At 32.0% G+C, this 25755-nt stretch overlaps 2 protein-coding genes and 2 pseudogenes across 2 annotated transcripts; 2 read left to right on the forward strand and 2 right to left on the reverse strand.

Annotated features, from left to right (window-relative positions):
• Nucleotides 1-383: 383 nt before the first annotated feature.
• LOC146900219 (cathecol O-methyltransferase 1-like) lies at nucleotides 384-12509 on the reverse strand. Its single transcript, XM_085735740.1, has 4 exons — nucleotides 11982-12509; nucleotides 2630-2940; nucleotides 1881-1945; nucleotides 384-943 (listed from the first exon to the last, which is right to left on the reverse strand). Exons 1-4 carry the CDS (start codon nucleotides 12410-12412, stop codon nucleotides 647-649), a joined length of 1104 nt encoding a protein of 367 aa, XP_085591866.1. The 5' UTR covers nucleotides 12413-12509; the 3' UTR covers nucleotides 384-646.
• Nucleotides 12510-17517: 5008 nt separating this feature from the next.
• On the forward strand, nucleotides 17518-18286 carry LOC146900220 (uncharacterized). The gene is made up of 2 exons (XM_085735741.1): nucleotides 17518-17782; nucleotides 17864-18286. The coding sequence occupies exons 1-2, from the start codon at nucleotides 17636-17638 to the stop codon at nucleotides 18284-18286; spliced, it is 570 nt and encodes a 189-aa protein (XP_085591867.1). The 5' UTR covers nucleotides 17518-17635.
• A 478-nt stretch (nucleotides 18287-18764) lies between these two features.
• Nucleotides 18765-22441, reverse strand: LOC146900221 (uncharacterized; annotated as a pseudogene).
• A 378-nt stretch (nucleotides 22442-22819) lies between these two features.
• On the forward strand, nucleotides 22820-25286 carry LOC146900222 (uncharacterized; annotated as a pseudogene).
• The last annotated feature ends 469 nt before the right edge of the window (nucleotides 25287-25755 follow it).

Here is a 25755-nt window from a genome sequence, read left to right on the forward strand (position 1 = left end):
AGCAACGGGTTGACCGACCCTTAACCAAACCTCTCTCACCAGCCAATTATACTACAATACAATGATGGTGTACTCTTGTAAAGTTCCACCTTAAGTTTGTGCCTTGGGGGGAAGGGGGTAATTGAGTACACTATAGTCCAGTTGTCATGACACTAGATAGTAGCTATCATAGCATCGGTTGTTTAGTTTAGTTAGAGAATATTTAACTAACTCTGCTGATGTGGAAGTTAGTTACATGATTCATCTTATACGAGTTCTTCTATGTAATGCAAATTCTCTCTTTTAAATCATGATCAAGTATCATAATGAAAATATGAAAAAACTTGCAAGCAATATCTCTAGTCATGAATCTTAATAACTTGTAAGGAGAGAGATCTTCGATCCATATGTAATTTAAATATTTTATTTTTATTTTTTCAGCGTATAAATGCACATGGAATATTATTGTAGTAAGCAAACAAGTAACCCTATTCGAAAGAACTTCGATCCCATATAGCAACACTAGGTTTTTTTTTTTAAACTGTGTATATATATGTATATGTATATGTATGTATGTATTAAAAATATAAATGAGTAGAAGTAGTATTAAACTCAAGCCATAGGAGAGAGTAATAAATCCACTCAAAGACACCAAAGGACATGCTCTTTACTTAAAGAACTCCATAACCCAAAAATTACAGACACGACATTCATATCTGACGTCACTAAATCCAACTTTAGTTGCCAAATCCATGTATTCTTGCTTATTTCGCTCTTTTCCTCCTGGGTTTATAGTCATCATCAAAACATCTAATTGGGATGTAGACCTTGAAGCATAACCATTATCAGGTATAATAGGAAGAAATGCCTCCAAAACAATCACCTTTCCATCATCAGGAATAGCATCATAACAATTCTTCAAAAGCTTTAAGCAATTATCGTCGCTCCAATCATGTAGTATCCACTATAAATTTTAATCAATATATATAAACTAATGTTATTTGATCATAAAAAAAGTTAACGTTGTATTTTACGCATCGTATAAAAATGCATTACAATAATTGATGATCAAAGAACGGAGAGAAAAAAAATTAAAAGTCAAATTGTATCCTTATTACACCAATTAATAACTTTTTATTGGATACATATTTAATAAAACTTAATGTTGGATATAAATTTTGTATGATATACATTCCTTCCGTTTCTAAATATATATAGTAGTCAACCACTTACACATGTTAGTACATAACTTTCACCATTTATACTTTTAATCATATATACTAAAAAGTTATAAAAATTTGATATTTTGAAAATACTCATTGAGACAAATCGAACAACATCTTACATGCTACCATTTGTATTTATATATTAGTTACAAATATGGCCAAGGTAAATTATGTTAATAGTGCACATTGTAAGAATGTGACATGTATTTATGAACGAAGGATGAAATGTCATCTTGGTATATTTTACATAATATTAAAAATAGGGTCTTGCTAATTGGTACCCCAAAGGCATTGCTTAAGGAATTCAAAAGTTAAAAAAAAAAAAAATGAATCTTGAAAATATAAGTTATTATTTTTTATTAAAAATAAATACACAACTTTTTAATAAAAACTTTTTTTTTACTTACTTAACCAATACTCATGGGCCACTGTTTATAAGTTTAACCAAAGTAAGGGGTTGAGGACTGCAATTCACATATATATATTATCCAAACATGTTGATAAGCTTAACCAGAAGTGGATTGAGGACTACGATGGTTGACCCACTCTCATCAATTTTAAAATAATTAATAACATTTTTATTTTCATAAGAAATTTCATAAGAAAAGGAAAGAGCTTATTTGTTGCCCTAGCTATATGCACCCATACCAAGAACAATAATTCATATTCACTCACCTTCATAAAGATGGCATCTGCTTTTGGCACACTTTTAAACATATCTCCTCCGATGTGTTCGACTCCTACACAAGTAGTTTATTAGTTATATATTCCCAACATTCAATCATTTGACTACATGTTACTTTTTTCATATTATTTTTTAATATAGGGTTTGCTAGGATACACCCACTAGTTTTTATTAAGGTGTGTTTTAGCAAAGATATAACTAAAAAGTTGTTAAATACACCTTAAGGTGAATGTTGCTAAAACACACCTTCTAAAAAATAAGTGGGTGTATGTTAGCAACTCCTATAGGCATTTGCTAGGATACACCCACTTATTTTTTAGAAGGTGTGTTTTAGCAAGTTATAACTAAAAAGTAGTTAAATACACCTTAAGGTGTAGCTTGCTAAAACACTCCCACATAAAAACTAGTGGGTGTGTTCTAGCAAATCCCTTTTAATATTATTTAAATTTTGAGTTGAGTTTATTTCATGGGTATAATATCCACTTTTTTCATAGATATGGACAGTTCGGTGCACTAAAGTTTCCACGTAAGCAGGACTCGAGAATATGTCCCACCATTTTGGTGTAATGTACGCAGTCTTACCCTATTTTTTACACAAGAGGTTGTTTTTAGAACTTGAAACTCGTGACTTTTGAGTCACGTGAGAAAGACTTTTCTTTTTAAGAATAGAATTCTCATTAAAGAAAAATACAAATAAAATCTTTTCTAAGGAATATAATTGTCGCGTAATAGGTCATACCAGGATAAGCAGGGGCATGTTGAATGACATGAGGTAAATCAAAATTGATACCCTGGATATGTGGGTGTTTAGAAGTGACCAAGTTAATGTTGACCCCAAGACCACCTCCAACATCAACAAGCCTTCTTATGTCCTTGAAACCCTTGTAACTCTCAAGAACCTTGTTCATAACTATCTTGGTATGGTTGATCATCGCTGTATTGAAAACTTGGTTGAACCTTGAGTCCAAACTTGGATAATCAAAGGCATGTGTGCCATGAACCATGTTGAATGGAATACCCCCTTCTCGAATTGCATTATTGAGCTGGGACCTAAGAATGAAAAAATAGAAACGAGAAAATTGAGATGGTCTGAAGACTTGAAAGTTTTTTAATCAAGTTTTGTTTTTTTGTTCCGATAAAACAAAATACATGTTTTTATCCTTACAAAAGTTTCATGTACACAATTTTAAAATTTGACAAATTCTTGTGTAGGAACGAACCTAACATATCATTCTTACAAACAACAAATTAAATCATGACACATCATTTTTTTATTTTAAAATAATTTGGAAATAATTTAAGAAATGGAAAACAACTGCTCCGGTCTTCTCTCTCTCTCAACCATTATTCAGTTCGTATTCACCACCACCAATCATGGTGAATCTTTCCTTGGCTTGCTCGTGTATAAACGATTTTCCTTTTGAAATTCATATGTTGAATAATTCATATGTTCAATGAAGAGTTTAAATAATTCATATTTTCCTTAAATTTTGCGAAGAAAACATGAAATGGGAAGAAATGGATATAAGGAAACAGACAAAGTAATCACCGTGTTTTACTTAGATAACATAATCTTCCTTTTTTTTAAAAAAAGATAACATCATCTTGAAAGTGGCCATTGTTGTTTTCTTCAACCATGAATGGTGGTGGAAGATATACTTTAGCAAGAGTAAACAAAGAAAGTTCCACCATGAATGGTGGTGGTGGTGATGGAAGATCACGAACTAGTGGTGGTATGAAGAGAGGGAGAAAACACTGGTTAAGAAAAAAAATGACGTGTCATGTTTTAATTTGTTGTTTGTAAGAATGATATGTTAGGTTCGTTCCTACACAAGAATTTCTCTCAAAATTTTGTAGAGATAAAATTTTGAAATTTTCAAGTACCAAAAAATTAATATTTGTATAGTAACCCTCTGTCCTAAAATGTAAGCAAAAATTAGTCAATAAAAGTTAATGTATTTAATTCAGAATTTATACCAAGTACATCAACTTTTGTTGACTCATTTTTGCTTTTGAAACGAGAAAATTGAAATGGTCGGAAAACTTTGAAGTTTTTTAATCAAGTTTTGTTTTTTGTCCCCATAAAACGAAGGGAGCTCTTGAGATTTAAAGAATTACTATTTAATGTTGGATTAATTATTTAATTAATCAATTATGGATTGACAATAATCAATTATTATAAGTTAATATTATATTATAAATTATGGTCTATTGTGTTAAGCACTAATTAATTGATGAATATGTGTGATTGGACGATTCTTTCTAAATGGGCCGTGATGGGTTGGACCATTTAGCTAAGCCCAATGAGAGGTCCATGCCCTCAGCCGTTTAGCTATTTAAACGTCATCCCATCAGACGGTTAATCACTCTGAACATTCTGGTGCTAAACGGAATGAGGTTAATCATCCTTCTGGCAATTATCCTTTATCAACCTAATTCAAAGGTACACAATTCTTCTTCTTTCTTTATTATTGATAATATGTTGTAACTTGTATCTAATGATCTATGGCTAAACACTAACTTTTATCAATTGGTATCAGAGCCAAATAGATACATGTTATGGCTATTTGTTTATCCGTGAATCATATATTATTGAATCCGTGTATCATTCTTGTATTCATGTGATTCATCCTAATTGTTTATCGATCTTAAATTATAGAATGTTGATTTTATTATCACTTGATGATTAATACTAATGAATGAATCAACATACCCTTATATGATTCTATCTTCACGTGTACCGTTGATTTTGTAAGTTGTTGTGTATTTTTTTTTTAAACCCTAATATATGGTTTTAATTCGCAATCCGAATTGCCAGAATTGTTTTTGGGTTTTATGCATAACATGTTATGTTGTTGTAAGCAACTGTATTTTCGTGTTCCAATTCTTCTCTGTTCTTGTTTGAAACAATTTGCGCTGTTATCTCATTGAAAACTTTTTCTGTTCGGAATTGCCAAAAAAAAAAACTCCAATTTTTTCAACCTCTGATTAGATCGATAATCCACTAAATTGATATGCGATTTCCCTTCTTCTCTCAATTTTGATCAAAATCGTACCAAAATTGTCGTGTTTAACCACGCAAATCACCATATCAAATCGAGTCGCGACGCGGGTTAAAGACGGGTCAAAAACGCCCCGTTTCTTTGCTTTCCGGGTGAAGAAGAACCGGATTTTTTTTCAGTTGCTATTTTAAATCATATATCAAATAAACTGAGAATAATTTATTTTAAATCATATATTCTCAATATTTGAGCCTAAACTGTTTTGAAAAATCCTCTTTTATATTAGTAACACTAACCATCAATGTTACTATTGTGAATTTATAGAAGGCTCAATTTTATTTATTTTAATGCCAAATATAATTAATTTAAATTTTACGATTTTAAATATTCTTGGCATTATAAATATTCTAATATAATATATTCTTTAATTCAAATTGTCTTAGCATAAAGATCCAAATTTTTTCTAATTGATCATTCTTTTTGCGACATATATAAACTTAGACACTTGTCCCTGATTCTTGTCACAAATTGATTTAAAGGGTCCTAATAATATTCTGTTTTCAAAATGAGTATAGTGAGTTGTACATTATATATGCCATTTATATTAATTGAATCTAAAATTGGCATATTTCTCTTTAATATACATTATACTTTCCACTATACTCTCTAATCTAGACTCGTAATTTACTACTCTAAATTTTGTGACAAATACTATTAACATGTCTTGTAGCAATTAAGTACTTGGATCACAATAATATTATACTAAATATTTTATATATATTGAATGATGCATAGTTGCATTTTTATGCTAAAATTCTAACTATGAATTATATTTGCACGCATCTTTGTTGTTTATCCGTTAAATATTATCAAAACAACATTTAAAGAATTGAGGCAATTTTAAAATATTTATCATCCTTAATCTGAATTCTTATATAAATCATATTGATTTATAATTAGAGTCTGACATACGTGTATTTATAATTGCTTATTCTGTATTCATGAATATTTTGAGATGACTATATTATAAGATATTCTCGTTAAGTCATCAAAAGTCATTGGCTATAAGCATAAGGATGAATGTCACACACTGCGAGGTAAGTCTATGATTTAATTATTTTTATCCTCTTGTGACTTATCGTATATTATTGCATATATGAAAACATTTATCCATTCTTCTCTTTTGTTGTGCAATTATGATATCCTATGTAGAAGTGAAATCATTTTCCAGAATATTCTAAATAGAGCTCTATAATTCTTATATATTTATTCTAAGAGTTCTACTCTGGATAAAATAGAAAGCTAATTGACACACTTGTATTCTAAATAATAACTCTTGTTATTATACTATTTCATATAAATAAATTCTAAAGTCATATTTATGACGTGCTAATTTAAAATATTGTTAAGCATGTCTTTCTATTATTTGAATTTGAATATGACCGAAGTTGAGTAAATTAAGTACAACTGTTTATGCATGATATTATTTTATCATATTCTCCTAAGCATAAACATTATTGATTTGTATAATTGTAATCTCACTTATCGTGGATACAATTATGCAAAGTTTTCTAAATAGATTAGCATTATATTGGTGACAATCATACCCTATCGGTGTGTTGTTATTAATATAATTGTTATTATTCAATGTACCTTAATTTTTATACTTATGTCAAATATAATTAGAGTACCATATCAATATTTGAATTTTTGAGACATAAGAATTTTACATTGTGATGATATAGTTCTTACTTATTATCCTTAAGATCTCGAATAATGAGATTACAATAAGTAAGTTACTCTATTAAAAGACATGTAGCAAACTATATAAATTTTGCAATCCAATATTATTCTAATTTTGAATTAAAATTCTACTTAATAAATGTTTTTTTTATATATATATAAATATTTTGGATTGCTATCATCTCTTTGTTATGTGAGTGACGGACATACCCTATCGGTGTGACGTTACTTAACATATCATTCTGTGATGGAGAAATAGTTGAATATTTTATTTAAAATATCTTTCAAACCTTTTAATTCAACTACCATTATCTATTCTCTTTTTTTTGAGCAGGCCATTATCTATTCTCTATCAAGTGGGAGAATCCTTGATATGTATTATGTAACGTGATGGACATACCCTATCGGTATGACATTACTTAACATAATCATCCTTTTGTGGGTAAGAAAAATACCTTATTAGTTTAACTATCATTCTTCAACAAGCAAGGAAAATTCTACATGTCAATTAACTATATCTCATAAACAAATATATTTATTTGTTTAATAACTCTATATAAAATTATTGTAGAGACTTATATTGAGGATATTAATTATATTCTTTTCTCATAAATTACTACTCACTTCCATATCCTATTATATTATTGTAATCTTATTTAGTAAAAAGCAATATGTCAAAATCCTAAAATTCTTACCAACTTTGTTAAGAAAAATTTATTTATACCACTATTCTAAATAATTATAAATGGTATATTTAGACATATCTTATATTATTGATATTCTTTAATACTTATGGAAGTTTATAACTATTTTCTCTTATATCCTCAATAATAATAAAGTATAAGTCTCGTGTATTTCCGCTGCGTGTAACCTAATCTTTTCTCAAATGTGTGTAATTATAATTGTAGCATTTGAGTTTTAAGTGAGCTACTAAAATTGTGAATAGAGTTTCATATCCTATTTTATAAAACTAGAGACTTATCTCACTTATATGATGATAAACCTTTTATATAATCATCATACTCTGTCATATAAAGGTTACGATATTTATAAAAATTCCTTGAATTTTAATTGTGAAAAGGAGATTTTGAGTTATAAAATTCTTAAATGAAAATTTACATTCTCGTTAATTCTAAATGCAGAATATGTGGTTAACTACGAAACCCAATTCTTGATAATATCTGCCATTGATAAAATATGTATTTATAGGGGTTTCCTACTATCCTTGAGTTACCACTTGTGTTAATAATTCTGCTATACTAATGTGCAAAATATGTGGTTGAGTTTATGAATATTGGTTAAAATTATATAACCACTTATGTTGATAATCTTGCACTAGTAATTAAGTATCCCACTGTTGAATATTATATTATTAAAAATATTTCTATATATCAGTGATCACTATTGAGAATCCCACTTACTCTTGTTTATATATATGTGGGATTAGTGGGAGTGTGTACACAACACTATATACTATGAGCTCAAATGAGAAATCTCATGTGTGTGTGTGTGTGTGAGATCAGAGAAATGTGTACACAATATTATATAAATACAATTTAAAATTTCTCGTCATTGCCATATACTCTTGTGCACACTATACAATATGGCATAGCTTAAGAGACTTTAAACTTTAGTCTCATTCTATTATATTGAGATATATATTAAAATTCTTTTAATCTCAATAAGCATCATAATTGGATGCAATTAAGTCAATTTTGTTGGAATATGCACAATAACTTCTTAGCATGCAAATATATATTGTGCTTCTCTTTTGCCAACACTCCACATTTTATAAGGTCATAAATAATAAGTACAATGTATAATATCAATACTCCTATCGAGTATGATATTATGTTCTTGAAGTACTTATAAACTGAGATAATCATAAATGTTCATTCATTATTGACATTCTAGTGGCCACATTAATCCACATTTTATTTTCTTTAAACTAAGTGTCTATGTTGATCCAATTTGGAGATTCTTGAATTTCATATTTTCTTATGGATTTTCATAGTCACATTTTTTTGCTAAAACTTGAATTAATTGAATGTCGCTGAACATTTATCGATTTTGATTAAATGTAATTACACTCTCTTTATAGGCTATCCCTATAAGTAATTACTATTCTTATACCTATGTGGATATATGACTTTTATGGAATTGAAAACTCATTGGCAGAACCACTAACCACAGACTTATATAAATGAGTATTGTAACTCATAATGATTTGATTAAGTCTATGATATTTTGGGTTAATGGGAGTTTGTTATAGCATTTTAATGCTTGGGCCATTCTTTAATGACACACCCTTTTAATTCAAATGTGTCACTATAAATCCATCATTTGTTAGAAAAGTGAGTCTTTGATCTGTATGATTTGTTTTTCCTATCGGATTCAATTTCTGCAGCATTAAAGCTTACTTCTCTTTTGAATGATTAGTGTTTTGACCATACATATAATTTTAAAATTTAAATTCTTGTATAACAAATGAAGTTTTATATTCTTTTAGTAATTGAGTATTGTCATCCAAGTGGGAGATTGTTGGATTAATTATTTAATTAATCAATTATGGATTGACAATAATCAATTATTATAAGTTAATATTATATTATAAATTATGGTCTATTGTGTTAAACACTAATTAATTGATGAATATGTGTGATTGGGCTATTCTTTCTAAATGGACCGTGATGGGTTGGACCATTTAGCTAAGTCCAATGAGAGGTCCCTGCCCTCAGCCGTTTAGCTATTTAAACGTCATCTCATCAGACGGTTAATCACTCTGAACATTCTGGTGCTAAACGGAATGAGGGTAGTCATCCCTCTCATCCTTCTAGCAATTATCCTTTATCAACCTAATTCAAAGGTACACAATTCTTCTTCTTTCTTTATTATTGATAATATGTTGTAACTTGTATCTAATGATCTATGGCTAAACACTAACTTTTATCATTTAATTCATCTAACGTTAAAAAATTCAATATATTTGTAAAGAAACATTTTATAATGTTATAAGTATGCATGAAAACATTTGTTCAAAAATTTAAAATTGTATGGATAATAAATAATTTTAAAATGCATGACGGACTAAAACTGTGTGTAGGAAAATGTTGTAGAGACAAAAACATGACACATTTTTTATGGAGACGTAAAATAAAATTTGATAATTTTTTATAATTTGTAAAAAAAATCTAGATCGAATACTACCAGTGGCGGAGTTAGGAAAAAAATATTGGGTGGGCCATAAATAGTGATGGATCTTAATTTTCTTATAAGTACATTTTATCATTGGTTAAACTTGTTATTCGAACTAACCAATGACTATAGACTTGTTATTTGTTGAATATAGTTCAAACCAGTATTTTAAAATCTGAATCGATTATCAACTCAAGCAAAGTACAAGATAATTGATCGAGCAACTAGGTCATCGATTGAACCTCACGACTGAATTGAATGACTTGACTTCTATTAATAGATGTATAACAGTATAAGCATATTTTATGATATCATGTTTTGTTTAGGATATTTTAACGTTTACGTTATATGTTATGTGTGTTTTAAAAGATAGTTGATGTCCTCTTTTTTATAAAATATATGTTATGAGTTTTAAAAGAGATTTTTTTTTTACAAAAAAAAGAGAGTTGAAGTCCCCTTTGTATAAAAATAGGGGTTAAATAAGTAAATAGTCCCCTAAAATATTGTTTAGGCTTTTGGTCCCTCTAAAAAATTTCATTTATGAAATTAGTCCCTGCTCTTCATTGAGTATTACATAGAGCATCGACTATATTTCATATATGAAAAAATTTAGAAGGACCAAAAACCTAAGAAATATTTTATGGAGACTAAAATCAAATGTTGAGGACCATTTAATTATTTAACCCTAAAAATAAAAGAGTAAAGAGACAATTGTACTAAAAAATAAGAGTAAAGAAGGAAAGATCATTTTAAATTGAATAACAGAGATATGTTTTATTAACTAACGAATTTCAGGGGGAACAACGCTTGGCCAGTGCGCATGCCTCGAACCGGATTAGTCGCCCACCATTGGTAGGTCGGAAACCGGTGCGAAAGCAAAAAAAAAAAGGATTATTTTAACAATTATGAATTTTAACGTTTAGACTTTCCAATTTCCAACGTGCAGGGACATTGATGAAGAATGCTTTTTTTAAAATAAAATAAATAAATAAATAAACGAAAATGGCACTGGCAAGAGTTGAACCTAATACTCCCTCCGTTTTTAAATATAAGTAAAATTGACTTTTTAGTTTCATTCATTTAAGGGTTAATTATGTTTTTGGTCCCTACAAAATGGCGACCTTATAAGTTTAGTCCTTACTTAATTTTAATAGCATTTTTAATCCCTACAAAAAATTTCTGCACTCAATATTAGTCCTTACTCAATCCAAATTTGTTTAATTTATGCTTAAACTCTTATGTTTTTCAACAATTTTTTACAGGCGTGTTAAGAACATTATTAAAAGGTCCTCCGAAAAAAATATCGCAAAAATTTGATTTCTACGTCCATATTTTTGTTACTTATATCTTAAACTTTTGTCGTTTTAAAAAATTCGTATTTAATTTATTTCATGTTAAAAAATTATAGATTTTAGTAAATGAACCTTTCATAGTGTTCTAAACTTGTATAAAAAGAATCGTTAAAAAATTTAAGAGTTTAAGGATAATTAAACAAAATTTATTTTAGCAGGGACTAAAATTATAAGTAAATTTTTTTTTGTAGGGATTAAAAAAGCTATTAAAATTAAGTAAGGACTAAACTTAGAAGGTCGCCATTTTATAGGGACCAAAAACATATTTAACCCTTCATTTAATAATGTATGTGGTTCATAATATGGACCACATACATCATTAAATGAAAGAACTTAAAAAGTCATTTTTGCTTATATTTTGAAACGGATGGATTATCAAGGTTCTTAGTTGACCACCTGAACCCGTGAATAAATCTATTAAGGTTCTTGTTGGCCGCTTTTAAAGAGATCTCACATTCTAATCATAATTTTTTTATTCATCTGAACAAATCTGAAATATTTGTATTCATATGATCTAAGTCCAATTTTATGTGACTGAAACATAATGTTACTACCATGTGTCCCTGTTTATTGCTGATCACAAGTACCAAAAAGAAGATGCAAGTAAATTCTAAGGGGTTTTTTTTATTTTTGAAAGAAGTAAATTCTAAGGATATTGTCTAGTGATAAAATTATATAATTTAGATTCAAAGCTGCTGGATCCTAGTCCAGCTGGGACATTCTCCTCTCATACCATAATTTTTGTTCAAAAATAAAATAAAAAGAGAGGATGCAAGTGTGGAGAAGGAGATGAACTTACCAGCTAGCTAAGATAACCTTATCTTGACCCAAAGCCAACAAGGGTCCTAATGAAACACCATCAGAATTAGAAGCAAAAAACCTAGCAACAGGAGTCATACTATAAAGTCTGTGAAAGGATCCAAGCTTTTGTTCATCTTGAATGACCATACACTTTAACACATCATGGGATGCAAGAACAGCAAGAATGCGATCCAACATTTTGGGAGCATCAGGATTGTTGCATGAAAGACGAGACGCAATCTCATCGGCAGAGAGTTGAGCACCTTTACCAGCTTTTTGCAATACATCAAATACACCAAGCTCAGTTGCAGAATGGAGTACCATTGGTAGCACCATAGAGTTGCAAAGCTGTATAGCATATAAGAAACTTTCTTCATCTTCTTGTTCTTCTTTCACATTATCTTCTTTCACTTTAAAAAGGTTGGCCATCTCAACTCGAAAACCCTAACATAAACCAACTCTCTACGGAAACTCCAATATATATATAATAGACATTGATGTTCCTAACTACCTGATGCGTGTGGTGAGAGTGACATGTAATTAGTTCCAAGTCCTCAAAGAACGGTAGTTGATTCCTTTACAAGTAGTCTTGCATTTTTTTCTTCAAATACCATGCGGCGAAATCTTGTCCATGTTTTAGCCATTGATAAAAATGTCATTGGTTTTATTAGGCATGGCTACGGGGCAGAGGCAAGGACGATTTTTTCCTTCTCTATCCTCAAATCCGACGGAGTTCATGTATTTTTGTACTCGTCCCCAATCCCCGTAGGGTCACCTTTAAAATTAAAATATATATTTGAAATTACAAATGTAAGTTATAAGTTTAATCAAGGACTTCTAAATTAAATGGAGGTAAAAATGTAATTTTGATATAAACGATGGGTTTGGAGATGTGTTCGGGGTGGGTATCAATGTTCTCATTACCCGTCCAACCTCGTCTTTTGAAATCAAAGGAAAACTCAAACTTGAACTCAGTGAATTAGGGTTTTCTCAGTTGAAGCAGGTTCAGACAAATAACCACGGGTACGAGTTTTGTTGCACTGTTGCCATGCTATATTTTTTATTTATTTTTTAACATGATAAATAGGTTGTTTTGTCACAAATGATAAATAGCTTTTTAAACTCTATAAACTATGGTTCTTTTAAGCTTGATCCATATAATATTTTGACCATTTTTATTCCTATAGAAAGACTAATAACGTCCATTTTTTTCACAATTTTTATTCCTATAGAATGACTAATAACGCTCATTTTTTTAAAGGAAATAACCCTTTTTTATTTTTTTATAAAAAGAAATAGGTTAACACTCGTTTGTTTACCCGGAAAAAAAAAATAAACATTGTTTTCATAGAACGTTGGTGTAGGAAAAAAGCAGAGATAATGATTTTCATCTTTTAATTTTTCTCCTTAATTCTTTCATTTCTTCAACCTCGCCTAACTAACCCTACCACACATTAAAAAGGTTGGTCATCTCTGAATTTGGAAATCCAAGCATATACGGAAACTGCTATTAATAATGCTCCTATGTCCTAACTCAGTGGGAGTTAAGTGAGCGTGACTTTGTAATAGTTTTTAGGTAGTTTATTAGGTGCTATTTAGCGCGTATTATCAAATAAGTGGTTTACTGTTGGACCACTTTCATATACTGATTTTGTCAGACCTGAAATCTTTAGGTGATGACGTTGAATGAATTTCGTGGAAGGTATTTTCGTTAGCAACAAGCTTCTTTTTAAGGCGAATGAAGGTGGCTAGTGTACAAGTGTTAGCGCAACATGCATAACTTGTATTACAAGCAATCTAATAGAATGAATGAAAACTAAGGAGAAGATGGCAGGGACGGCCCTAGGCATAGGCCGCGAGTGCGACGGCCTAGGGCCCATGCCCGTAGGGGGCCCTAAAAAAAATTTTATAGGGGATGTATATAGCAAAACTTAGGAAAAAGTAGGGTGCGTATAGTAATTCGTACCAGCAGGCCTAAATCTGAATCATTTTCTCGGCCCATCAGGAATAAAAACAGAAAAAAAAAACGTGGAAAGGCCCAATAAAGAGGAAAATAAGAATTTTGCTCTCCACCCAGCACATTTTGCTCGCACCCTACAACCATGCCCAAAATACCCATGCGGTAGTTAACTTGCGCAAGTGTAATTTAATGCGCATGTTAAGTCATGTGGCGCAAGTTAAGTGGCGCAAAGCTACTTTTTTTTAAATTTATTTACTTACTATTTTCAAATTATGTTATTAACTTTATTCAAAATTATTTTGTTTATATTAACTTTATTCAAATTATGTTATTTTCTTAACTTTATTAACTTTATTCTAAATTATTTTATTAACTTTATTTTGAAATTATATTGTTTACATTAATCTAAATTATTTTCTTAACTTTATTCTAAATTATTGATTCGATATTATTCTTTAAATAAATACAAATATAAATAAAGGTAAATACAACATTAGAAACTAAAAGCAAATATAAAATAAAGGAACAAAATTGAGGCATAAATAATATCTCATTTTATTAATAATTCATACATTACAATAATTCATACAATAAGCTTGAACTTATTCACTATATCTACTTATTTTCTCCTTGGGGTAAAAAGTAATCAATCTTCGTGGGGTAAAATAGTGAGCAGCCTTCTTGGGGAAAATACATCATCAACCCTTGGGCTAAATTTAAATCTGGTTTTTTTTTACCATAAGAAGTTCTTTTTACCCACGGTAAAAAGTTTCTGCGGTTAAAAAAGCAGGTTTAAAATTATCCCACGGGTCGATCACTTCCCCAAGTCGGCTACTCACTATTTTACCCCGACGAAAATTGATCACTTTTTACCCCAAAGAGAATATTGAAAAGAAAAAAAGAAAGAAGAGAAATAGAGGGAGAGAGTGAGGAGGGGGAGAATGTAATATGGTGTGAGGAATTAGGGAAGTATGGAGGGGTATTTATAGGTAGTGATAGAACCAAACGGCAAATGCACGGTCTATCGAAGTAATAGTAGTAAAAGAGTATCGTTCCGCTAGGGAGTTGTTCAATTTAACTAACTTTAAAAGAATGATTACAGGAGAAGAAAGTTTATAAAAAGGAGGTTTAATTGCTGAAGGTAAATAACAATAATAAAGATAGCCTTGGGATTATTGGTTCGTCATAATAACAAACCCTTCACTAGACAAGACTTTAACTTCTAATTTCATGGTTTACACCTTAATTTCTAAAGACCGATTTCCCTTTAGCCCCTCACCTTTCCGATGAAAGTCTGGTGAGAGTTTTCCCCTAGCAACCAAGCCTATTTCGCTGACTTGATTACTAGAAGATGCTTATAAGGATTGAAACTACTTGTGTCTCTATAATTGCAAAGACTATTTCGCTGCCTTTGCAATTATTGTCTAGATTCACTTGTTCCAACATCAAAGCTCCGTTTTCGCTTTATGAATTAATGTTTGGGATGATGGATTAACAGTTATCAAACCCTCCACTTTTGCTTCTACAGTTTGATAATGGTTAATTCATGTTAAAACGGTGAATCTAAATTAGAAATTACGGTTACATGAAATTAGGGTTAAAGCTTGGTTCGTTAGGATTATGTCATTAGACTTTCCCAACAATCCCAAGACAAGAAGAAGTCTACTCACTCATGTTCATCGTAGACATGGGGGAAGAAGAGAGAAAGCAATAAATTAAATTGCGAGAAAGTAAAAAGAAGAAAAGAATCTTTATTAAAATAATTGTACTGAAATATTCTAAAAAGAGGTTAATGTTTATGATGGAATGAAACTCTATTTATAGCTTTACAATTGACTTAAAATCTAAGCAACTATAAGGGCAAATCAGTAAAGCTGCAACATGGTAACTTGGGCTTGAAGAAAAGCAGCAAAAGAGCATCCTGGAGGGTGGCACGGCCGTGCCACATGTTGGCATGGGCCGTGCCAAGCTTCTGACTTGGGGAGATATAATTTTGTCTCCGTATCTTCGTATTTTCGCACTGTATTTGCTCTAGTCATCTTTCTTTTGCTCCAAGACACCTTCCACCATATATTCGTTCCTAAAATAAAATAAAAGCAATTTAAAGTAAAAGATTCAAAAAGGAAATAAATTTGCAATAAAATAAAATCAAATCTTTAATATAACTAAACTAAATAATGCATTAAAATAGACTAATTTATGACTCATCAGGTAGAAATGGGAGCCTAGGTTGTAACTACCACAAATGTGGTAAAAAAAACGTGTAAAGTTTGTTAAAAACGTGTGGATTGAAAGTTGAAAACCTGACCACCGTCCAAAAAACGTCTGTTCTTGTGGACAGACCACCGGCCAACGTGCGTGAGTTAACTCGCGCATAGGCCAGTGGTGCGTGATTTAAGTCACGCATTGCTTACAACGTGCGTTAGTTAAGTCACGCTACATGACTTAACTAACACAAGGGTATTTTTGGAAGCATTGCAGGGCGCGAGCAAAATGTGCTGGGTGAAGAGCAAAAATCGGAAAATAATGGAAAGGGCCCAACTAACACAGAAAAAAACTTCTTTTGAGCAATTAGAAACTAGAAAGACAGATGAAAAAAGAAATCTAAAAAGAAAAACCAAAAGGTTCCAAAATCAGTCATTCTCTCCAGGTGAATTGTTTTAACCTTTAGGTTTATGTTTTTTTAATTAATTATTTGTACCCATAGACTACAGTAGTACAGTACACGTGATTTTTGTTTCGATTTTTGTATTTTTTTTTTAATTCAATTCTTGATTTTTGCTTAATTAAGTGTTGATATATTTCTATTTTTTGTTGCACTTTTATTTTCAGGTGCTAAAAGTTCGGTCTACTTTTAAGGTGCTATTGTTCTCTACTTTACTTACTACTACTACGGTTTTTCTTTTTTGTTTGTCTGTTTGTATTGGTTTCTATTGAGTATTTGATTGATTTTAAGATGTTGCCTAAAAAACATTTATCTGGTAGTGAAAAGCGAAAAAAAGAAAACGAAATGAAGAGCTAATAAAATCACAACAATGAGCTCTTGATAAATTTGTTTTCAAAAAGGTAGATACCCAAGAAAATATTCCTAATGATGTGCCAAATTTGGAAAACAACAACAATGAAAATTTGGATCATGAAAATGAAAATGAGGAAATTAATGATAATTCAAAGGGTTAATAGTGTTTTTCACCCCTGTAATATAGGCCATTTCCGGTTTTCGCCCCTGTAAAAAATCCGGTTTGATTTATGCCCTTGTAAAAAAAAATTTTTCCGGAATACCACCCTCTGCCCTCCAACTCATCAAATCAGCCTATGTGGCGCTGACATGGAATTTTATTTTCTTTTTTTGTTTTTTTTTTCACTTGCCACGTGTATAATTCGTTTTTTTTTTAAAAAAAAATGTGAAATTTAATTTCGTTTTTTTATTCGTTTTTTTATTTTAATTTTAAAAACTCATTTTTAATTTTAATTTTAAAAAACTAAAAACTATAAAAAGTAATATACAAAATCATCCCACTCCACTTTCTCTTTCATCCTCTTCTTCTCCATCGATCTTGCTCTTCACCATTTTCACCCTCTTTCGCCACTCATTCAATTTCACCATTTTCTTCCTCTTATGCGTACTGTACTTAAGATTGAAGTGGGTATTTCATATTCCTCATCCTTTTCATATTATTAGGGTTCCTGAAATGGGGGGTAGCAAAGCTTCAGCTGTTGGGTATCCAATTGGAGGAAATTTACCAAAGTGTGGTTGTAATCAGATGATGAAATTGTGGGTATCAAATACAGATGAAAATCCAAAGAGGAAATTTTGGAGATGTCGAAACTTTTGGGAGGTAAGTGATTTGAAATCTGATTTGTATGTATTTGGTCAAAAATATATTGTAATGTAAAAATTTGATTTTTTTTTTGTGTAGAACGATTACCATTGTAATTTGTTCATATGGGATGATGAGCTTGAAACGCCTAGAGTTAGAGCAATGCTTAAAAAAATTGCTGCAAAGAACAGTGAAGGTGATGGTGGTTTTAGCAACATTGGTTCCAGTACCTTTCAAAATGTGGCCTCAAATAATGATGTGTCCTCAAAGAAGGCTGTAGTTGGGTGTGAAAATTGTTTATTGATATCCGATTACTTAAAGCAATTTGGCAAAGAGATTGGGAAGGAAATTGGAATTGAATTTGGAAAAGAATTGGGCAAGGATTATTTGCGTGAAAGTGTCTCTGGCAAGCATCTAAAAACTAAGCAGAAGTTGCAGAATGAAAGAAAGAAAAATTCTATCCTACTGTTTGCACTTGTGCTGTCATGGGTTTTTTTTGTTGTTGTATTGAAGTTTATGTGAAACATCATAAGATGTTCAAGTGTATCACAATCTAGTTGTTGTATTGTTCCATGAATTGTAGAAATTTGATTTCAGTTTAATGAAAGTTTGATTTAGTTACATATTACATAGCACATAATTGAAGTGATAATAGATAACACATAATAATGAGGATAAGTTACATTACATAATCATGCACATAAAGTGCTTCAAGTCATTACAACATAATAATAACATAAAGTGATTAAACCTGTCTTAGTCCTAAACCAAAAGATTGCACATTAAGTGCATAATCTTCTAAAAGTCAGAAGCCCAAAATATAGCACATAAAAGTGCTTAAAGTCATTACAGTCATTACAGCATAATAATAACATAAAGTGCAGTTACTGGTCTTAGTCATAAACCAAAATATTGCACATTAAGTGCATAAACATGCTTCAGCATAAACCAAAATAAAGTGATAACAGTAGCTTAAAGATTAGACAACAACAGATTCCATTCAATTCTCCTTTTCCTGAGGTAAAACAAGACATGGCATCTTCCTGACATAAGGCAGGACAATTCCATCTTTGGAAGTAACTGGACCATCCTCTTGTGTCAGCACTCCTTCTTCAGCTTCATCCAACACAAATGGCTCATCAGCACTAGCACCTGGTCCCTGAATTGCTTTTGTCTTCAACTTCCTTAACATGTTACTGGTTCTCTTCTGCACCTTAGGTACATTCATCATCCTTGGTCCATTCCTCATTCTGGGTCCATTAATCATCCTTGGCCCATTCATCATTCTGGGTCCACTCATCATCTTTGGTCCATTAACAACAGGTACTTCACTTTGTTTGACAGCAGGAACTTCACTTTTAGTGTTATTGCCAACATCAGTAGATTGGATGTCAGGCATAGAAGCAAAAATTTCATCTGGTATATCACCAAACAAATTGTTGCCTGCAGCTTCAGTCTCAGTGTTGCCTGCAGCTTCAGTCTCAGTGTTGCCTGTAGCTTCATCATGACTAGTGGTTGCACCACCAGTATTCTTGGCAGGTTTCCTCTGTGTTATTCAATCCAAGAGTTAGATTAAATAAAAAAGTGAAACACATATTACAAGTTAAACTCAATACAAATTTACCTGTCTCTTGGCAGCTTATGGGTGTTGGACATCACTTGTGCATTTCCTTTTGTTATGACCTATTTTGTCACATTTGGTACATCTATAAGTTACTCCAGGCCTTCTCATCCTTCCTCCATTTTCATCAAATTCCCTAATCCTAAGCTTTTTAGGCCTTCCTGGACCTCTTTTGTAGTTAGGTGGCAGGATTTCCTCTGATTCAACTTCAGGCCACATCTCTTGGCCATTAATTGCACTAATAGCATTTTCATAACACAGTTCATATGCTCTTCTTGAGTAACATGGATCCACAAAGTGTTCAGGGTTTTGCTGCCTATATCCTAATGCTGCAACTGCATGCCTACATGGGATCCCAACCAACTCCCAAAAGCCACAGGCACATGTCCTCTTAGCAGTGTTCACAATGAACTGTTGGCCATTATAACTATGGGTTACTTGCCACTCATCACCTATTGACCAGATTGGTGTCCAATGCCCACTCATAAAAACTTCCTTATCTAATCTCTTCCTAGGCATGGGCATAATGTTATGATGCCATCTCTCAAGCTTAACTCTACATGTTCACATCCTATTCATCAAGTAATTCCTAATCCACTCACACATAGTCAGAAAAGGTTTATCCCTAGAAACTAAGATTGTAGCATTAAATGACTCAGACAGGTTATTCATAAGGACATCACATTTAGAGTAATAGCTAAAGGCATGCTTACACCAGCTTTTAGTTGGTTGGCCCATCAACCATTCCCATGCTCCTACATCAAGTTTCTTAATCTCTTCCATCTTTGCCTTCCAACCTTGATAATATGTAGCTTTAGCAGCTCCCATCATCAAGTCCCTTATCAGAGTACCTCCACCAAATTTCTTCTTGAAGTTAGCATACAAATGTCTTAGGCAGAACCTGTGCTCAACACTCTCAAACATCTCTTCAAACACACTCATTAGTCCCTGCAAAAATATAACATAAATAATGTTAACATAAAACAAATTGAAATTTCACATAAATGAAAGATACATGAAATGACAGAGAACCACTTACCTTCTGTTGATCTGATATAAATACATATCTCTTGTCCTTCCCAATGTCATCCAACAACAACTCCATGAACCACTTCCAGCTTGCCCTGCACTCAGTTTCAACAATACCAAATGCAAGAGGGAAGTACTGGTCATTTGGGTCTCTGCCAACAGCAATGAGTAGTTGACCCCCATACTTTGTCTTTAGGTGACAACCATCAACCCCAACAAATGGCCTACATCCATTTGTAAACCCTTTTTTGCAGCCATCAAAACAAAAGTAAAAAGAGCCAAACCTGGGTTGTAATCCTGGATCTGGCCTATCAACATTGATTTTCACACTGTTTGAAGAACATACTCTTTTAAGCTCAGCAGCATATCTCCAGATCATTGAGTACTGACCATCAGCATTACCCTCAACAATTTTTTGTGCTATCTGTTTTGCTTTCCATGCCCTACCTTTGGTGATCTCCACTGCATGATTTTTCCTCATGTCATCCATGATGTCCTCTATGGTCACCTTCTTATTTGTTTGGAGCTTCTTAACTACAGCAAACTCAGCCACCCACCTAGAACAAGCAGATTTGTTTTTTTGTTTCCTTGCACAAGTGTGGTCTTTATGTAAAGTTTTTATCTGATAAGTGTGGCTGGACCCCACCTTAGAGCAAAAGACCAAATAACCACATTCTTCCTTGCAAACTACCCTTACCCTTCCTGGCTCATTTTTTGGCATCTTTATTTGATGCCCTTTCAGCACATTCCACTCAATTATTGCATCCTTGAACTCTTTCATTGAATTAAACTCCATACCTAACTTAAACTCATATTGTGCATTTAATTGTTCCTTTCTAAACTTTTCATATTTGGGCCCACTCTCATGGTCAGAGTTATCAGGGTCTGAGCTATCTAGTTCCTCACTATGATACTCTTCTACTTCATCATCAACTTTCTTCCCTTTCCCTTTAAGTGTAGGCATTTTCACTTTCAGCTTTCCCTTAAGAGTGTTACTCTTCAATGGTGATTTTGAAGCACAAGTCTTAATCTTCACAGACTTCCCATCAACATCTACTCTATTAGTTCCATTCACAGGTGCATCCACTTCAACATATGTAAACCCATCATTAAGTGCAGTAGCCCTCTCATCCTCACTGTCATCAAACTTCACATCTTTGGCACCACCATCATCACTTGAATACATGTACAAATTGTCTTCATCTTCCTCACTAGATCCATTCAAATCCAGAAATCTAGGTAGATCAGTCTTGACAAACATATCACTAACATTATGTTCTACATAAATGTGTCCATCAACTTCACTACCTACAGCATGTATGGCAATCTCATCTGCTATATGGTCGTGGTCAACTTGAACAAACTCATTCAATACCTCATCCATTTTACACCAAAGCCTAAACTCATGTTCTTCATAACCCCAGGTACACACAAGTTTCCTAATTACACCTACTTTCCAAGCATCTGGAACTAAGTCAGACACAATGGTTTGAATCCCACCTCTGTAGTATATGGTTTCCTCCCTAACAAACTCTCCACAATGGTGAAAAATGCAGGTGAACTTACTGTTGCTCTGTACACAAAAAAAATTGACCAATACCAGTAAGACACGTGTCTTATAAGACCCCACACAGACCCCACACAGCACAATAGACAAACAACAACAACAAACATGTTCAAAACGAATAAAAAACCCTAAAAAGTAACATGTTGTTTAACGTTTTCCTCCTTTCCCTCGTTTACAGGACCACAACGACAATAGAAAAAGAAGAAACGATTCCTACTCAAAGTAAAACACTAGAAAGTAAAGGGATTTAAACAACTTCGAAAAGTATACAACTTACATCAGTAACCGGAGCTCCACCGTTGTTCTTCACCGCCGATTGTCCTTCGTCCGTTACATGCATCTTCTTCTCATGCTTCGTATTCATCTTCTCTCCTTGGTTCGTCACCTTCGTTGCTTTCGCAGCAACCGTCTTCTTCTTCTTTCCTGGGTTTTTCGTTTTCTCCTTCGTAACTTTGTTCATCGTTTTCAGTGGATTCTCTGGGTTTCGATTTCTGTACGATTTGGGTTAGAGTTCTTAGGGTTTCTGAGAATTTAGAATGGCAAGGGTCTAAACAGGAAAAAAATCTGTATATTACTTTTTATAGTTTTTAGTTTTTTAAAATTAAAATTAAAATAAAAAAAACGAATAAAAAAACGAAATTAAATTTCACATTTTTTTTTAAAAAAACGAATTATACACGTGGCAAGTGAAAAAAAAACAAAAAAGAAAATAAAATTCCATGTCAGCGCCACATAGGCTGATTTGATGAGTTGGAGGGCAGAGGGTGGTATTCCGGAAAAAAAAATTTTTACAAGGGCATAAATCAAACCGGATTTTTTACAGGGGCGAAAACCGGAAATGGCCTATATTACAGGGGTGAAAAACACTATTAACCCTAATTCAAATGTTCCTAATGATGTGCCAAATGCATATAATATTGAAAATTTTGGTGATGATTGTGAACAAGAAATTCCTCATTTTGATATTTATGATCCAACAAATTGGGAGAATCTTGATAACGCCTCAAGGGATATTCTAGTTGAAAAGGGGCCTATTCGAGAAATGAATCTTAATTTTCCCAATGACAAATACTCTAGGCATTTCTCATATGCGAATTATTCAAGAAAATTAAGTAATGGTGAGATTAGTGATCGAAAGTGGCTAGTTTATTGCAAACATGTTGACAGAGTATATTGTTTTTGTTGTAAATTGTTTAAATCTTATACTTCTAGTAACTTGAGTTTACTTGCAACTGAGGGTTTAAATGACTGGAAGCATATTAGTCAAAGACTCAAACAACATGAAAATGGTGTCGAACATATGACTAATATGAATACTTGGAATGAATTGATAATGAGATTTGATAAAAATCAGACAATTGATAAACACTTGCAAGAAGAAATTGTGAAAGAGAGAGATCGTTGGAGACTAGTTTTATGTAGAATAGTTTCAGTTGTGAAATGTCTTGCTAAGAATGATCTTGCATTTTGAGGATCCAAAGAAAAATTAAGTCAAGATAGTAATGGTAATTTTCTTGGATTAATTGAAATGATTGCGGAATTTGATTTGGTAATGCAAGATCATGTGAGACGTGCTGAGAATCGTGAAATTTATAAACATTATCTTGGACATAAAATTCAAAATGAATTTATTTTGCTTTTGTCACAAAGTGTTACAAGGTCAATCATCAACATCATTAAAGAGGCAAAATACTTTTCGATCATTCTTGATTGTACCCCTGATTTGAGTCATCAAGAACAAATGACTCTTATAATTCGTTGTGTGAATATGTCAAATAATACAACAAAGATTGAGGAGTTCTTTTTAGGATTTTTAAAGGTTGATGATACATCCGGGTTAGGACTTTTTAATGAATTACTAAATGTTTTAAAGACTCTTGATCTTAATGTTGATGATGTGAGGGGGCAAGGTTATGATAATGGTTCCAATATGAAAGGAAAGCACCAAGGTGTTCAAAAGAGATTTCTTGAGATTAATCCTAGAGCACTATACATGCCATGTGCTTGTCATAGTCTTAATCTTACTCTTGGTGATATGGCACATTCTTGTGTTAAGACTATTTCTTTCTTTGGAGTTATTCAGTGCTTTATATTCAGTGTTTTCGGGATCTACAAAGAGATGGAAAATTTTGCTTGATAATGTTCCTGATTTAACTTTGAAATATTTGTTTAATACTCGTTGGGAAAGTCGAATTAAGAGTGTCAAAGCCATTAGATTTCAATGTCCCCATATAAGATTGGCTTTGTCAGAATTATATGAATCTTATGATAATGATGCAAAGACAAAGAGTGAGGCGGAGAGTTTGATTAATGCACTAGAAAATTTTGAATTTTTGCTCGGTGTGGTTGTTTGGTATGATATTTTATTTGCTATTAATACTGTTAGCAAAAAGATGCAATCTAAGTCCATGAGCATCGACTCTACCATAAAACAATTGGAAAATATGTTGTCATATTTTGAAAAATATCGAAAGGAAGGTTTTACAGAAAGTATTGATCTTGCAAAAAGTGTTGCTCTTGAAATGAATGTTGAGCCCATCTTTCAAACAAAACGTCGTGTGATTAAAAAAAAATATTTTGGAGAGAATAATGAGGAACATGAAAACCAGTCACCAGAAGAATCATTTAGAGTTAACTATTTTTTTGTTGTTGTTGATATGGCAATTACTTCTTTGAAAACTAGATTTGAAGAATTGAAGACATTTGAGAGTGTCTTTGGGTTTTTGTATGATTCACAAAAGTTAATGTTTTTGGATGATAATGAGTTGAACGAATGTTGTGTTAAATTTCACTCAACTTTTTCTCATGGCGATTTATCAGATGTTGATGTTCACGATCTTTTTTCAGAATTAAAAGTGTTACAATGCACTTTGCCAAATGAAACAATGAAAGCCTTGGATATTCTTAAATTTGTCAAACTTGCAGATTGTTATCCAAATGTAGCAATTGCTTACAGAGTTTTATTGACGGTGCCCGTGACTGTAGCATCAGCAAAAAGAAGTTTTTCAAAATTGAAGTTGATTAAAACCTACTTGAGGTCATCAATGTCACAAGATAGATTGAATGGTTTGGCTACTTTGTCAATTGAGAAGGAAATGTTGAAGAATATTGATGTTGATGTCATTATAAATGATTTTGCATCTCAAAAAGCTCGAAAAAAACAACTTTTAACTTCACGAGTAAAAGAGAAGTTTTTTGGATATTTTGTGCAACTATTGTATATTCTCAATGATGGTCTATATCTATATGTCATAGTTTTATTAGAGTTGTTTTCTCTAGAGATAGGTTGGTATCCATACCTATAATTTTACTTAACTTTGTTGGGTTAGGTTCGGCCCCCCAACTTTTTTGTTTGGTTTTTCCTTTTTATTAATAATAATATATAGGATGAGGTGTATTTGACACACGATATTTTGGGGTGCCAGCATAGCTAGGATGTCAAAATATCGTATTATAGTGACTTGGGGTGCCAACATAGCTGGAATGTCAACCACTATAACTAATACATGTCTCATTCGTCATTTATCAGAAGAAATTTTTTTATGATGTAATACAAAGGGCCCTTTTTTCATACTATGCCTAAGACCCGTAAAACTCTAGGAACGGCCCTGGAAGATGGTGAAATCAGAGAATAATGCTGAAATGAGAGAGTTTTTTTGTAATTAATTCGTTGATTGATGAACTGTATGTGTACAACTTTATTTATAAAGATAGCTTGTTGGTTAAGAAACTAGCTTAAAACCATCTAACAAAAACTTAACAATTTGTAACTAA

The sequence above is a fragment of the Medicago sativa genome, chromosome 8 (assembly GCF_051527215.1).
Source record: "Medicago sativa cultivar Bolivia chromosome 8, Bolivia_mono, whole genome shotgun sequence".
Lineage (NCBI taxonomy): Eukaryota > Viridiplantae > Streptophyta > Magnoliopsida > Fabales > Fabaceae > Medicago > Medicago sativa.